The 16,909-nt window shown below is 45.3% G+C and overlaps 2 protein-coding genes across 2 annotated transcripts in view; one reads left to right on the top strand and one right to left on the bottom strand.

Moving 5' to 3' along the window:
- LOC144945199 (WD repeat and SOCS box-containing protein 1-like) overlaps positions 1-3,774 on the bottom strand; it is a 32,776-nt gene extending 29,002 nt beyond the window's left edge. Inside the window, exons 1-2 of the mRNA XM_078873507.1 lie at positions 3,354-3,774; positions 151-325 (exon numbers count right to left, since the gene is read on the bottom strand). Of these exons, the coding sequence (XP_078729633.1) occupies positions 151-325; positions 3,354-3,393 (215 nt within the window). The 5' untranslated portion in view covers positions 3,394-3,774. The remainder of the gene's footprint in view (positions 1-150; positions 326-3,353) is intronic.
- Positions 1-16,909, top strand: part of LOC144945197 (acyl-CoA dehydrogenase family member 11-like) — a 94,357-nt gene that overhangs the window by 1,181 nt on the left and 76,267 nt on the right. The window lies entirely within an intron of this gene.

The following is a 16,909-nucleotide window of genomic DNA, read 5'->3' on the forward strand; positions in this document are numbered from 1 at the left end:
ACGACTGCACCACCACTCCCCACCGCATAAGCATTATTAGGAGGAATTAAATTGTAACGGCAAAGTTGCCTAATTTGTGGAATGTCCTTGGGTAGACAGGAGGAGTGAAGAGTGATATCTGTTTTTAACGGTGTTGTTGTTGCCACTCACAAGTTGTTGAGCCTGGGAGACCAGGGCAGGAGCCGCACGGTGCCGCGAGGTCCCTGCGCCCAGGCGACGAAGGTCCCGTCGGGGGACCAAGCCACCGCCCTCACCTCACAGCCAGACTTGAGGCCGCGGGGGGGCCCGCTCGGAGGTCTCAGCTCGCTCACCAGGTAGGATGGGGCTGCATTTGTCCACAAAAACAGTTCCCCAAACATGACCTTAATAGACTGTTGGTGCTCGTGATGATACGAGCACCTTCTAAGGCCATCAGGAAATACAGGAGGTGGTGTGGACGGCGCCATTACATTAATTTATAAATTAACGGATGCACATCAACACGAACGTTCACGCAGACACACACATATGCACGTAATCACTAAGCAACCCACATATATAACGTAATAAAACATTATACTGTGGATGCTGCTATTGGCCAACAGTAGTCATCTTTTAGACGGATCCCTGCCATTGGAATGTGTAAATTTAACGACTGGTACGGGAGACATTTACAAGTTTCAATAACATGTTTACTTCTTTTAACGGAACTGCAATACCAGAACTGCTTTTGTGTTTATATTGTTGTCCTTCCACCACGCCTCCAATTAGTACGGTTGGCTGCAGTTTAACATACATACAAGGTTACGCTGTCCTTTGGATGCGATAAGATGCAAACACAGCATTGATGGATACATTTTTATGCTTAATCACTACAATTGTATCTTCCTTCGTTACTATGCTCAGAATTATGTACGTCTATAAAGCTTACAACATCACGAGTAGCAATGCAGGAATCCATTTAATTACGCAAAGCTCCAAAATGATAGAGTTTAAGAGTTGAATATTTAACTTGCGATACCCAAAAAGTCAATAAAAATACCATGGGACATGTTATTGTTCTACACCATTACCGTATTGGGTCCATAAATACTAGACAATTTACGTTTTTTCACCAATCCACTTATGGATGAAAGGATTTCCCCACAATACACTGGTTATGGGGGCTGTGCGGGTGCAGTCTTGTGAAGGGGCCCATGACCTGTTCAGATATCACTTGCCACTCATGTTCGACGTGGCTGGGAATCAAAATGGGGTTGCTGAATTCAGAGCGCAATTTGGCCACTGCACCTCCTCAAAAATAAGCGTATACAATAGTTAAATGTAAATTAATTTGTTTAAATCAAATTATGTTAAGTAACAAAATTATTTTACAGAACTCTCATGCCTTTGTCAAATGTAACATTAAAGGACAGTCAACAATGGTAATCAAGTCCCCTTTTGAGTCAGGGTTGATCATTTCCGCAAGTTTTGCAATAAATGATCGTACCATTTCTCAAATATATAATTAATAAAAATTTCAGAAATATTTCGCATCAATATCCCAGAAAACATTTTCAGAAAAATATTACCAAAGAAATATTCCAGTGAAATATCTTAAACATCGCAGATTCCTGCAAAAACCTCCCACAAAATATATTCCATCTAAATATTTCAGAGAAATACCTCAGATTGAATTCCATCCACATAAATATTGACCAACATCACCCCTGGAAATTATGCCCGCAGCTCAATGCTCATGTGACTTGCGGACCCACTCCTACTGAACATCTGTGAAAAAGAGCTTTATAGCTCATCGGATTCCTCCAGTCTAAATAAAGATTCTGATTTTCACAGCGATGCGCACAATCTCCTTCATGAATGAAAATATGAAGACAAGCCACAGTAGTGCCATTGTGACCATACAACCCAAACTATGGACCAAATAGTAAACCCAGAGATAAAGATAAACATTGACTCAGAGATACATATAGACACGGAGAGATAAAGACTCAGACTCAAAAAGACTCAGATCCATAAAGAGTGTTACACTCAAAGACACGCACGGAGCCAGATCAAATTTAAAGAAAAGCCACAATAGTGCGGCTACGGGCATACAATCCAAACTTCGTAAACCCATTCAGAAACACATATACTGAACACACTCCGAGACAGATACCTGATGAGACTCGTGTATATATATAGACCGACAGATTCAAATACATGAGACTCATAGATACATATACGTATACCCCGAGATATCAGAGGTGTGGACTCGAGTCATGTGACTTGGACTCGAGTCAGACTCGAGTCATGAATTTGATGACTTGCGACTCGACTTGGACTTGCATAACAATGACTTTGTCCCACCTATGCGAGATATATATAAAGAACCGCACATGTTAAACAAAGACAAGCCAGAGTCGTGCGGTTGTGGCCGTGTAACCCAAACAATACCGTACTGTCGTCTGCGCTCCTTCAATGGAAGGATGAAAAGCAACACGAGAGCGTCCTCCCGATGCCCTCTCGTCGTGGCCAGCTGATCTCAACAATGACACGTCCCTAGCCCCTTTGACTGCTGCCATCATACGCGAGAATATAAATATTGAGATGGAATAGTTAGATAGGAGGCATTTATTATATTCGAGTGAATTCATCCACTTTCACCGACAGCAAGACGCGGTTTAATTATACCCAAAAACAGCTCAATGCTTGCGGTCCAAATAAACAATAAAAATATATATTTTACCAGATAAGGCCCACTGAGCTATGTAGCGCTTTTGTTAAGTGGCCTGGCCACAAATGATAGCTCAAAGTCGCTTATCATGTGGAAATGTATAGCAGCCAAATACTGTAACCTAAAAACATGTTTAAAATGTGAAGGGGAAAACCGGAGTACCCGGATAAAAATCCACGCAAACACGTGGAGAACACACAAACTCCAAATATACAGCAGCAGGCGTCAGGGGTCCGGATCGAACCCATGACCTCCTGCAGACCAGGCGAGGTAGTTAACATCTCCTAGCCACCGTGATGTTGATGATGATGATGAGAGACACGCAAACTCCAAATACACAGCAGCAGCAGGCGTCAAGGAGTCCGGATCGAACCCACGACCTCCTGCACACCAGGCGAGGTAGTTAACGTCTCCTAGCCACCGTGCTACTCGCATATCAATAAAACCCACGTGGCGATCCCACGGTAACATCGTCCCCTCGCGCCTATGGTGACGAGGCGAGGCTGGTTCGGCGATAGTGGTGGCGCTAATCTGCTCCAGACCACGAGAGATGAGCAGGAGAGAGACGACTACGGGGTGTAACGATCGCCCCCGTGGCCACACACACACAGAGAGAGAGCGGCCATCGCAAGCTCCCCTCCCCCGCCTCCACACTCACCGATAGCATCTTCGTTGACAGCGTGAGGGAAGCTGGCCATCTAACGAGTCGATTGTGTAGGTGAAAAATATATACGGTTAACAGGAAAGCAATACTTAAACAAAGATAAACGCGAAATACGTTTCTCCGTTGTACTCTAGAATCGCTGCCAAGAGCTTCGTGGCCGATGCCGAGGCGATCCCGCTTTGTGAGGTAAACCTCTCTCACTACGTCGTCGCACTAATAACACCACGCGCTGTCTTTATCGAGGCGAGAGGACGATCCCAACGATTCGCCAGAGATCGATGTGAGGGGAATTGCGACGTTGAGCGACGTGAATTTGCACGAATCGCTGCAACAACAACGACGACGACGGAGCGAGCGAGCGAAGCGCCTCGGATCTGCAGGGGCCGCCGCGAGTCGCGCGACTCTTTGAGGGAGGCCGCGCGCCACACCCACGCGGTGACGTCACCTACACCACGCCCCCTTCTCATGAATATTCATGAGCGCGTTATCACGCGCTAATTAGATTTTTTCCAGCCGATAGCCAGTCCAAGTCCGGGTGTATTGTAGTAAATCTGAAATATGCAATCGAAAATAATGTTCCGCTCATGATTATTAATTAAGATGTGGAGTGACGTCAATAGCTCATGGTAATTATTAATGATGGCGTTACGGAGTTGGTGTGACATCAGGGTTCTGGCTTTTAACTTATGAAGATAATTCTACGACAATTTGTTTTCGGAAGCTTTGCAAATAAAAAGATGCCAGAGGCGCGATCTGCCAGTCGCGACGAGAGGGCTTCAGCGGCAGCAGAGAGAGAGTTGTGGTTTTGCTGTTGCTCATCCCCCGCTTGGCAGAGCGAGGCCGCAGCGTGTGGCCTGTGAGGCCCGCGCGGTCATTCGCTGATTGCGAGCGAGGTTGTTCAATCCGTGATATTAGTTCGATCCCGAGTCAGGTCAGGAAAAAATGCGAATGATCAATTATTAAAGTTATTTATATTTATGAAGGGAAAAAAACCCGCATGGCCCTATCGGCTAAACTTAACAACGCCCCACATTGTATTAATGTATTAATATTCCTGAGCACGAGCTTATTGGTTCAGACCATTGACGTCAAACGGTCCTAGTTTAATATTAATTAGCTTTTCCCCGAATCCGTGTGACGCCACGCGCCTAATTAATATTAATGATCGATACGTGCCGCCACGATTAGTTAATTAATTACGTCACATGCCGTGACGTCAGCGACCACTACCGCGTGCCCACGTGGGTGGCGGGACAGCAGACGCGAGAGGGCCTCGTGGTCCATAAAGCAACAATAACTCGGGGGCCCTTCATCGATCCACCGCTGGATGAAGGCTTCCCTCACGACGCCTCGGCGGTCGTGTTGGGGTTGTTTGACCGCACTCCGGCGCGGATTTGGTGAACATGGATGAGGTTGGCGGCCCCGGTTCGGATATTGGCCGTTGAATCGGAATCTTTATTTTATATATCGTGGAGAAATCCGATGAACTATGAAGATCTTTTTTTTATCAACAACAAACAATACAAAAACCATAGAAGTGAAAAGTTATGGGAAGGGTAAACAAATCACTACAAACAAATAAGTTTACTTCAAACTACAGTATTTTAATAGATCGATCCCACCGAGCGATTATTCAGAAGCCACCTGGCCTCACAAATGATAGCTCGACGAAGTGCCTGATTATGCGGACATTTGTAGCAGCCAAATGTTGGCTGTGGCCGGGAATCGAACGTAGGAGGCCGGGTTGATAGCGCGGTGCGCTATGCCAATCGCTCCACGTCTTACATGTGGCAGGGTGGCGCAGATCCTGGGTTCGATTTCCGACTCGGACGGCGCTCTGTGTGGAGTGTGTATAAGAGTATGGAATATGTATGTTCGCGCTCAGTTCTGGATGGGGTTTTTCCGGTTTCATCCCTTTTCTAAACACACAGTGGGACTGCCATTGGCCAAACATCCCCAATGCTTAACAGCCCGCTTGAAAATTACTCAATTGTGATTACGCATGTTAGCAACATTGCCCCCTACTGCGGGAGTTGGCGGGACCCTCCTGAAATATTCATGAGACTCAGGCTTTCCTGGGTAAACAAACGTCATAATAGCAATAAAACTTGTGCGTAAGCCACTGCGCCACAGCGCCACAATCTTATCATCTGTGAGAGCAAACTGGCTGAATGCTCCATAAGGCAGGGTTTCTCAAGTTATTTTGGCCCGCAGACCACTCGGCCGATGCAAGCATTTCTACGGACCACCCAGCCGCCCACCCCTGGTGACAACACTCATTCACTTCACTACATACTGTACCACGAATACAACATGATTCATAAAAACTACTTTTTTTTATTCAGTAATAAGGTTTTTTTTGTTTTAGGCGGCACATTTGGTTATGTCTTAGGGTAGTTTAATCAGGGTAGTTTACCCAACTTCATTTTGAAATTTAATTATAGTAAAATATGTATGCGAAACAAAAGGTCTAAACATTGCCATTATTCAGCACGCGGACCACGTGCAAGACCGTCTCGCGTAAACACTGGCGGTTCGGGGACCGCAGTCTGAGAACCACTGCCCTGAGCCAATCCGTCCTCCCCTGTGTGTGTGTGGAGTGTGTGTGTGGGGAGTGTGTGTTTGTGTGTGTGGGGAGTGTGTGGAGTGTGTGTGGAGTGAGTGTGTGTGTGTGGAGTGTGTGTGTGTGGAGTGAGTGTATGTCTGTGTCTGTGGAGTGTGTGTTTGTATGTGGAGTGTGTGTTTGTGTGAGTGGAGTGTGTGTGTGTGTGGAGTGTGTGTGGAGGGTGTGCGTGTGTTTGTGTGTGTTTGCCCCCTTTTGGCTTTCCGGGAATTCAACTGAGGTGATTGTTGTGCCGCCGGGTCAAAGGATCGTGTTGTGTAAAACTCAAAATTATCGTTTGCGCCGTTGTGGAGGATATAAATGACGTTGATAATGAGCACGCGATGTTTCCTTCGTGTTTCAATTCTGGACCATGGCGCTGGAAGGCATGGCCTCATTCTCGATCAGAACGTCATAGGATCTTTCACGTCCGCCGTGAAGCAGACAGCGCACAACTCAAATACATTTCATTATTAATTGTTAATATATCCGCAGTATTAACCAGGGAGGCCATTGGGATTGAACCGCGAACCTCTGCAAAACGTGGCAAACGTGCGACCGCTGGGCCGCGTCACCGCCCCGTGGTGTCTGATGAAGGTTATCCTGCCGACGACAACCTATCCCCATCAACCAAGACCTCACCATGTACAGTGAGGGAAAAAAGTATTTGATCCCCTGCTGATTTTGTACGTTAGCCCACTGACAAAGAAATTATCAGTCTATAATTTTAATGGTAGGTTTATTTGAACTTGAACTTGAAAAGTGAGAGACAGAATAACAACAAAATCCAGAAAAACGCATGTCAAAAATGTTATAAATTGATTAGCATTTTAATGAGGGAAATAAGTATTTGACCCCCTCTCAATCAGAAAGATCTCTGGCTCCCAGGTGTCTTTTATACAGGTAACGAGCTGAGATTAGAAGCACACTCTTAAAGGGAGTGCTCATAATCTCAGCTTGTTACCTGTATAGAATACACCTGTTCACAGAAGCAATCAATCAGATTCCAAACTCTCCACCATGGCCAAGACCAAAGAGCTCTCCAAGGGTGTCAGGGACAAGATTGTATACCTACACAAGGCTGGAATGGGCTACAAGACCATCGCCAAGCAGCTTGGTGAGAAGGTGACAACAGTTGGTGCGATTATTCGCAATTGGAAGAAACACAAAAGAACTGTCAATCTCCCTCGGCCTGGGGCTCCATGCAAGATCTCACCTCGTGGAGTTGCAATGATTTTGAGAACGGTGTGGAACCAGCCCATAACTACACGGGAGGATCTTGTCAATGATCTCAAGGCAGCTGGGACCATAGTCACCAAGAAAACAGTTGGTAACACACTACGCCGTGAAGGACTGAAATCCTGCAGCGCCCACAAGGTCCCCCTGCTCAAGAAAGCACATATACATGCCCGTCTGAAGTTTGCCAATGAACATCTAAATGATTCAGAGGACAACTGGGTGAAAGTGTTGTGGTCAGATGAGTCCGAAATGGAGCTCTTTGGCATCAACTCAACTCGCCGTGTTTGGAGGAGGAGGAATGCTGCCTATGACCCCAAGAACACCATCCCCACCGTCAAACATGGAGGTGGAAACATTATGCTTTGGGGGTGTTTTTCTGCTAAGGGGACAAGACAACTTCACTGCATCAAAGGGACGATGGACGGGGCAATGTACCGTCAAATCTTGGGTGAGAACCTCCTTCCCTCAGCCAGGGCATTGAAAATGGGTCGTGGATGGGTATTCCAGCATGACAATGACCCAAAACACACGGCCAAGGCAACAAAGGAGTGGCTCAAGAAGAAGCACATTAAGGTCCTGGAGTGGCCTATCCAGTCTCCAGACCTTAATCCTATAGAAAATCTGTGGAGGGAGCTGAAGGTTCGAGTTGCCAAACGTCAGCCTCGAAACCTTAATGACTTGGAGAAGATCTGCAAAGAGGAGTGGAACAAAATCCCTCCTGAGATGTGTGCAAACCTGGTGGCCAACTACAAGAAACGTCTGACCTCTGTGATTGCTAACAAGGTGTTTGCCACCAAATACTAAGTCATGTTTTGCAGAGGGGTCAAATACTTATTTCCCTCATTAAAATGCAAATCAATTTATAAAAAAATTGACATGCGTTTTTTTCTGGATTTTTTTGTTGTTATTCTGTCTCTCACTGTTCAAATAAACCTGCCATTAAAATTATAGACTGATAATTTCTTTGTCAGTGGGCAAACGTGCAAAATCAGCAGGGGATCAAATACTTTTTTCCCTCACTGTACCTCGCCACCACCCACTCAAGTCCGAATCGCCTTCATGGAACCGTGGCTGTCACCATCCTAGAATCTCGCCCAGATCCAGAAGAACGCTGGCGAACAGAGTGGAACAATGTGGACGTCCAGAATAACCCCCTCATTCGAGACCCAAACATCGAACACCTCCTGGCTTAGACATCCCTCATCAAAGACACTGCTGCGACTGTCAACGACATTAGAACATCAACAGGTCGATGCGCACATCTTCTTCGTGAATGGAAAATTAAAAATGCAAGCCACAGTGCTGCGGTTGTGGCCACGCAACCAAAGCTATGGATCACATAGTAAACCACTGCAAATGTGATCACCTTCAACGAAGGAGAAATCGTAAAACTACACGAACTCTATCTCACGAAGCCCTCTCGTCGCGGGCAGTAGATCTCGCCATTGGCATTAAGCTCCCGAACCACACTACTGCCATCACGCGTGAGAACAGACCGAGTGCGGCTTATGCTTCGCTCGACGTAATCGTAACGGCTGTCGGATTCCACCACGACCAAACCTCCCCCAGCGAGGTCATAACTCATAACATTGAATACACACTCGCAAAACAATGTCAGTGCGTAACAAGTGCAGAGAAAACTGGTATCGAGAGCCGGGCCTTGCCCTCTTGTCGCCCCAGGTGGGTGCGGGGGGCGGCTTTCCAGAATGTTCTCTTGCGCGACCCGCACTGCACCCCGAAAATAGACAAATCGGTCATCACAACATAGCCGGGATAGCTGACATCCTTGAGGTCCGTAGATTTATATCCAGGTCTCAGCTGACTGTAATCAACCGGGTTCTCAAGTGTTGTGAGTTGATGATCTCACCCAGGTTACCAAAGACTGACATAGAGACCCATATACTTTATTATAGAGACCCAAAGGCTTACATAGAGACCCATAGACTGACACTGACTGAGTTGCTCTCTAAACTCAGCTCCTGACCGACCGAATAACTAATGACCAACATGGGCTGCAGATTACAAAGAGACAAAAGAAAATCACTCCACAAACAAATCAAACACGTGACCAGTCAATTGTGCCTACGATAATCTTACAAATGTCTACGTGAGACGGTGGAGTATCACAATTATTTCTGGCATACATCATCCGCACCTTCTGAGAATGTTGCTGAACTGGCCCCCTAGCTTGACGTGGAGGGCTTCTTTCCAACAACACCAGGCAACACAGCCCCCTGATTTGTTAAACAGGCCGCGCTCTGTTGCGTGATGTCACTCGCAAAATGTATCCCCATCCTGCGTTTTGCTGCTGCTGCTTAAAAAAGACAATCTTGGTGGGAAACACTGGACGGCAGGGTGGCAGCGGAGTGGTAACACGGCAACAATGGTCGGGGTTCCATGCCCAAATCGGGCGCCTTTTCTGTGTCGAGTTGTATGTTCTCTTCCTGTTCTGCATGGGGTTTCCCGTCGGGTTATCTGGGTGTCTTCCCAGAGCGTAGAGAAATAATGTAACCGGCATTGGCCAAACATCGCAACGGGTGAAAAATTGCCTGCACATGACGCAATTGGGATTACACATACAGCGGCAACACGACTGCGAAAACTTGGCAGGACGCTCCTGGAAATATTCTTGAGGCACGGTGGAGCATAAACACGGGCAATCAATGCAATATATTGTTTTTGCTAGTATCAAAGTATGAAAAAATAAGAATAGATTTTACCCTTCCGAGCAATAAAACGGGTATTAAGATGTTCAAACAACAAAACGAAACCTTTTGCAATGAATCGTCTACATTAACCACAAAAAGGATGTCTTTGGTGTAGGCTAATTAGTTTCAAATACAATGCATGGAATTATCAAAGCATGTTTATTTGCATGTTCACCACAAGTACGTGTGGTTAATGCGAACTTGATTCCTTGCAAAGGTTTATATTTGGCGTTTGAACATCCTAATATCAGTTTTATTGCCAAAAGGGTGAAACCTATTCTTGTTTTTTCAAAGGTTGATTAATTTTAGAATTATTTTCTGTTCCGTGGAGCAACTGAGTTGTTCTACTTGATTAATAATTCCGAGTAAAGGGGAACTTCCGAGCCGTAACGGTCATCAGCTTGTGTCACGGGGGCACACGTAGCACATTTAGATTCGCGTACTGCCCAAACATCTGAAAACGCATTGCTTTGACAATTTGCCCGATGTTTGGCAAGAGACCTTGACATGTGTTTGCCAAACACCAGACGAAAATGGATGAAAATAACGCATCAGTGATGGTACCCATGACGCCATAATGGCGAGGGCAGAGTTCATGGTCCACTTGAAGAAGAGATGCCGCGACTCTAAGGTAATACCAAACGCATTTACACTAACATCTGCTGCTGTAACTTCTTCTAATGCGAAACGAATTCTGTCTAGAACTAGCTTAGCTCTTATCTCAGAGAAAATCAGACTTACGCGCACCGAACTAGATCAGTTAGACAAGACACTCTACAAATCACACTTATCTTTGAGTGCAACAATGTCCACATCGGATTGGGAACACGTGGAAAAAATGACTGCCTCTTCAGCTGCCGCTATGTCGACTAAATGTAAGGACAACTTGATTTCCAAATTCAACCGCCTCTCAAACAAGAAACCGGACCCACACATTGAAAAGCTAGATGTTAACAAAGTCGTAATTAATCGCAGTAACAGTCCTATTTCTGAAGGTTTGAAATCCGTTTTAGCTAAAGGACTAAACTTTGCAGTCACACCTAGACACATACCAGTTAATGATATAATTGCTCGAGTAGATGTAGCTCTCAAGGGCTTGAGTCACATCGCTGCAGACGTAGCAAGATCTGAAATCTCTGTAACCCTCAAAAACGCTAAGATGCCAGCTAACAACATCAGCAAAGATGAGCGTTTTGAATTAGCTCAATTAAAAAAGAGGGATGACATTGTCATCCTCTCAGCCGACAAAGGCAATGCCACTGTCATCATGGACAAAATAGAATACAACAACAAAATTCAAGAACTACTCAACGATGGCAGCTATACAAAAATAAAAAGAGACCCCACCAACAGCCTCGTCTCCAAAACCAACAACATAATTTCTGCTTCAACCGCATTAATTGATCAGACCAAACAGTTCTCGTTGAAACCTTCTGCAGCCAGGCCACCAAGATTGTACGGCTTGCCAAAGATACATAAAGAAGATACACCTCTTCGTCCCATTGTCTCTACTATCAACTCCCCCACTTACAAACTGGCTCGTTTTTGTCCGAAATCCTACGGCCTTTCACTGGAAAAACCACCTCTGCAGTACTAAACTCTACTGACCTGGTATCGACAATCAAGGGGATTGCCCTGTCCCCAGACGACCTGCTTGTCAGTTTTGATGTGGTTTCCTTGTTCACAAAGGTGCCTGTGCCTGACACCATCGCAATCATTGAAGACTTGGTTCATCAAGGACTAAATGCTGGGGTACCCCCCCTGGTGAGACACTGCTTAACCAATACATACTTCACCTGGAATGGAACCTTCTACAAGCAAATTGAGGGCACCCCAATGGGCTCCCCCCTATCTCCGGTTGTAGCCAACATCTTCATGGAGAAATTTGAGACGGACGCCATCCAGACTGCCACTCTACGCCCGACCTTATGGAAGAGGTACGTAGACGACACTTTTGTCATCTGGCCACATGGCCGGCCTGCTTTAGACCAATTTCTCGACCACATCAATTCCATACACCCAGCCATCAGATTCACCATGGAAGTCGAAAATGATGGCAAGCTACCCTTTTTGGATGTCCTAATCAAAAGGAGACCTGATGGTTCAATGAGCCACTCTGTCTACAGGAAAGCCACCCACACGGATGCTTATCTAAAACCGGATTCCCACCACCATCCATCCCAGAAGAATTCCCTCATCAAGACTCTATATCATAAAGCCCAATGCATCTCCGACCATGAACACATTTCCAGGGAACTCAAACACGTACGCCAAGCTCTTAAGGCTAATGGTTACTCCGACTACACAATCCGCAAAGCCATCACTCCAACCATCAAGAAAGATCCTGTTGAAGAGCCTTTCAAGACCATCACCTTACCCTACATTGCTGGGGTCACAAAAAAGATCTCCAAAATCCTGATTAAACACAAGATCCAGGTCCGATTCAACACAGTACATAAAATCCGTGATCTGGTACCATCTGTAAAAGATGTGATTCCAGACATACAGTACCCTGGCGTCTACAAACTAAGTTGCCTCTGTGGTAGCAGTTACATTGGGGAAACCAAACGACACGTCTCAGACCGCATTCGTGAACATAAAGCTGATCTAAAACACGGTAGGACAAACACCTCAGCCGTGGCAGACCACTGTTACAACTCAGTGGGCTCACATGACATTGACTTCTCCAAGACGGAGGTTCTCTGCAAGCCATCTGGCTATCATGAGAGATTCGTTCATGAGGCGATTCACATATACAAACACAGAGACAATTTTAACCGAGAAGATGGATTCAGGCTTAGCAATCATTGGAAGGACGTAATAAACCATTTCGATACACATTAGGGTGAGTTGAATAATACATAGTGTTATATTAAAATGTATAAAGTATAGGGTGGTTTACAGCAATACAGTATATAATTTAATGTTGGGTTTATCTATGGCAGTATATAGTACTGTATATGCTAAGAGAATAAAGTTTAGATGGAAGTATATTATATACTTCTTACGACGTAGAATTGTAATTTATTATTTGTTGTTAGTAACTCAGCTTATTGTAGAGTATAGTAAGTTTCAGTTTATATTTTAGTTTTTTATGTAGTTTTTACTTTGGTTTTCTACGTGGTTGTTTGGTAAATGCAGCTACATATCACTAACATTCCTTTCCTTTATTAACGCTGTTCCTTGCGCCCCCCCGTGGTGCTGTTGATCCTGCATAATGCATGGGCATAATGGGACTTTGAAACCCCTCCGCCCACCTCCTACGCATTGTCCATTGGTATGCTAAATTCCTCTTCATATGCACATTCTTTTGTTAAGGCGCTCCTCCTCGCAACACCTATATAAGCTCCTAGCTTGATAATGTTCTCATTCTTCGCCTGAGGACGGCTGCTTGCGTTGTGGCCGAAACGTCGTGAGAATTGTTTTATTATGTTTTATTTTTATTATTTTATTACTTCCCTTCTACGTGACTTTACCGAAAGAACCAAGAAGATGAATCCCTGCCGTCACGAAAGCTTTAAATCGAAAAATTGAAGAAAAGTTGTCCACGGCAGGGAATCCAGGCCTGATGCCGGTAAACAGCGATGATGATGTCATGCGACACTGCAGTTGTCCTCACATTCACCCTTAATCGCAGTCCCAAATAAAATCATTAGCTGGGTTTTTCAGTCACGTAAAATACCGAACGCAGAAGATCCCTGGGTTTCATCTTCCACGAAGCTCATGGACCATCCTAAACCGGCATCCACTGCACAAATCATGGCAGTCGATGCGGATACCTGATGCACAAATGTAAAATCTAAAACTTTCAAGTGTGCGACTGTGGTCATCCAGAGCAGACCGTACAACATGTAACGACGCAATGCCCGATCCACAACTATGAAGGAGACATAACATCGGTGATACACTCCGCTGCTCCTGACGCTGTTATCTGGCTTGATAACCACCCGAATGTGAAAATGTAATTGTTCCTATGGATCAAACATCAGCTATACGAAAGAAGAATAAGTGGTAGAATACCTTTGGGCCACTAATCTCAAATCATAGAACCAGAGAGAGGTGGACGAGCCCCTGTGCTGGTGTGAGGAGTGGCGGGTGACAGTAACGGGATGGAAGGTCACAGGGTCACGCGAGTCATGGGGGTGTCCACACGGCCCGGGTGGTGTTCCGTTGTAAAAGTTGCGGAGCTGAGTGAGCCAGAACAGAACGATGAAACTGCGTTTCACAAGAAGACGTCTGAGTTCGGCTCAGGGCCAAGCAGAGCTTGGGGCGGGGTCAATAATTTTCGTCGTCGCGTTGCAACTTCACTCATTGTGACATGACGCAAAGCTGTCAACCCATACGGTTTACCCCGTATTCTTGTACAGGTCCAAACGGCGTACGGCCGTTTCAATAGGAGCAAAATGTTTTTATGTCTATTTGTGTTTCTCTCTTGTGATGGGACTTTGTAGGACGAACGTTGAGATTTATAAGGGCACGGTGTGACCAATAAGGTCTGAATTGGTCTGTAGTAATGTAGACACTGATAAGGGGTTGACAGGCATGCATGACGCCTCTTCACCAAGAGGCGTACTCCTCTTCACGGCGACTGGGATATCAGCAATATTGTGGTGGAGCAGCACACCGCAGTAAATGGCTTATATTGTTTGCAAATATTTGTGTTTATTTAGGCTTCAATTCGTGACATAATCAGAATCTCGATTTATACTGGAGGAATCCAATTAGCTATAAAGCTCTTTTTCACATATGTCCAGTAGGGCAGGTCAGAACGTTATAACAACAAACAATACAAGCTTGGATGACTTCATAAATTCCCATTGACGCAACGCATGTTCATAGGTTACAAATGCTGGGAATAATGGAACGCTGCTATGAATTCGTGAATAAGGGATGCACACAACAGATGCCGCGTGCGAGAAAGTGGCTCAAATCCTCGGCTCTGACGCCCCCGTCTGACCGCAGTTAGACCACCTCACACACAGTCCCACGTGGGATTTGATGCGATCACGCCGTGGCGCGCCATGGATATTATTTTATTAATTAGGCTGGTTTACCGAGGAAAGCCTTCCCGAGTCTCAACTTTTTTTTCATGAGGGTCCTGCAAAGTTTTTGCAGTCAGGGGCGATGTTGTATGTATGGTGAATTTATTTTGCACCGTACATAGCCAATCGTGCTAATCAGAGGTGCGGGGGAAGGACAATACAAAAATCAGTTCTCAAGAAATGTTTTCAATCTAGATTTAAAAGTGCATAGCTCCAGTAGCTTCCTAATATTGGAAGAGCGTTCCAGACGGCCGCAGAAGTGCATCTGAAAGCAGGCAATGCGGTGACCCTCTTTGTTCGATGGCAAGCCAAAAGCCGCTGTGAGGATGACCTGACTTTGCGTGATGGTTTATGCTCCTTGATGAGATCAGCACGGTATTGTGGTTCATTTGTGGCAAGCACTTTGTGTGTAATAAGTGCGACCGTAGAATGTATTCGTTCAGTAACCGGAAGCCAATGCAGCTCAGTGAGCGCCTGACAGACGTGGTATTACTGTGCATACTAAATGCTGCTCTATTGTGAATGGTCGGCACACTTGACTTACAATCCAAAGGTCGCCTCTTCGATCTCCAGCCACGGCAGTTTATGACAATTAAGTAATTTTCAGGAATTGTTAGAATTTAAATGTTTTGCCAATTCTACCAGTCACATTGAATTTACGGTTTGTATTACTAATGGCAGGACATTGGAGAACCCGAAGAAATCCCATGCAGGACGGGGGGGGGCATACAAACTCGACACGGAAAGGCGCCCGAGTCGGGAATCAAACCCAGGCCCTTGTGCTGTGGTGCACAAGTGTAACCACTGCCCCCACCCAGAGTTTGAGAAACGTGCCTCACACCCGTGTTGCTGACTGCATCACAGCTGGGTGACACGCCTTATATTTCGCATTTCTGTCATACCATTGTACAGTATCTTCTTGGTTCTTTCCCTTGAATGCTGCATAATGCACTGCTAATCCTGCATAATGCACGGGCATAAGTAGTACTAATCACATACCTGCATTTCCCATATCCCCTCCCTTGGATGCTGCTAATCCTGCATAATGCACGGACATAAGTAGTACTAATCACATACCTGCATTTTCCATAAATATGCTAAATTCCTCTTGATATGCAAATTCTTTTGTCAAGGCGCCCTTCCCCCCCCCTTCCAACCCAACTTATATATATGCTCCAAGCACGTGTGCTGTTTCATTCAGACGCTGTCGCCTCGACAGACCTGGTTTCACCTGAGGACGGCTGCTTGCGTTGTGGCCGAAACGTCGTGAGAATTATTTTATTATTATTATTTTATTACTTCCCTTCTACGTGACTTTACCGAAAGAACCAAGAAGATGAATCCCTGCAGTCACGAAAGCTTTAAATCGAAACATTGTACAGTATTTGCAAAGCGCACTTGCGAACTTATGCACTGTTATTCCATCGTGTTCTTGGTTAACCAACATTGCGAAATGTCCAATTACAATGCAAATGACGACTGCATGTGTGCATGATCAAGATAAAATACACTACTGTATTGAAATTTTCTGCACAGGTCTTGAGTATCATGAAACTAAACAATAAAACCAAACAATTTTTTATTTTACCAGGTAAAGCCTACGGAGCTATTTAGCTCTTTTTCAGAAGCAACCTGACCACAAATGTTAGCTCAAGAGGCTTGTCAAGTGGGACCCAAATACTCTAAACACGTTTCTCAATGGAGGGAAACACCAAAGGACCCGCAAAAAAATCCATAAGACCCCGGGGAAAGATATGCAAACTTCAAATATACAGCAGCAGGCGTCAGGGTTGGGATCGAACCCAAGACCTCCTGTATACCAGGCGAGGTGGTTGGATCGGTGTTGCACCCACTTGGACGGTCCTGACACTTGCGGGTAGTATAGACAAAGATTGAGACCATCCCACAGTTTAAATCTGTAACAAATTTAAGAAAGGTATGTGCAGCGTTTAGTATCAG

The sequence above is a fragment of the Lampetra fluviatilis genome, chromosome 37, assembly GCF_964198595.1.
Source record: "Lampetra fluviatilis chromosome 37, kcLamFluv1.1, whole genome shotgun sequence".
Classification (NCBI taxonomy): Eukaryota; Metazoa; Chordata; class Hyperoartia; order Petromyzontiformes; family Petromyzontidae; genus Lampetra; species Lampetra fluviatilis.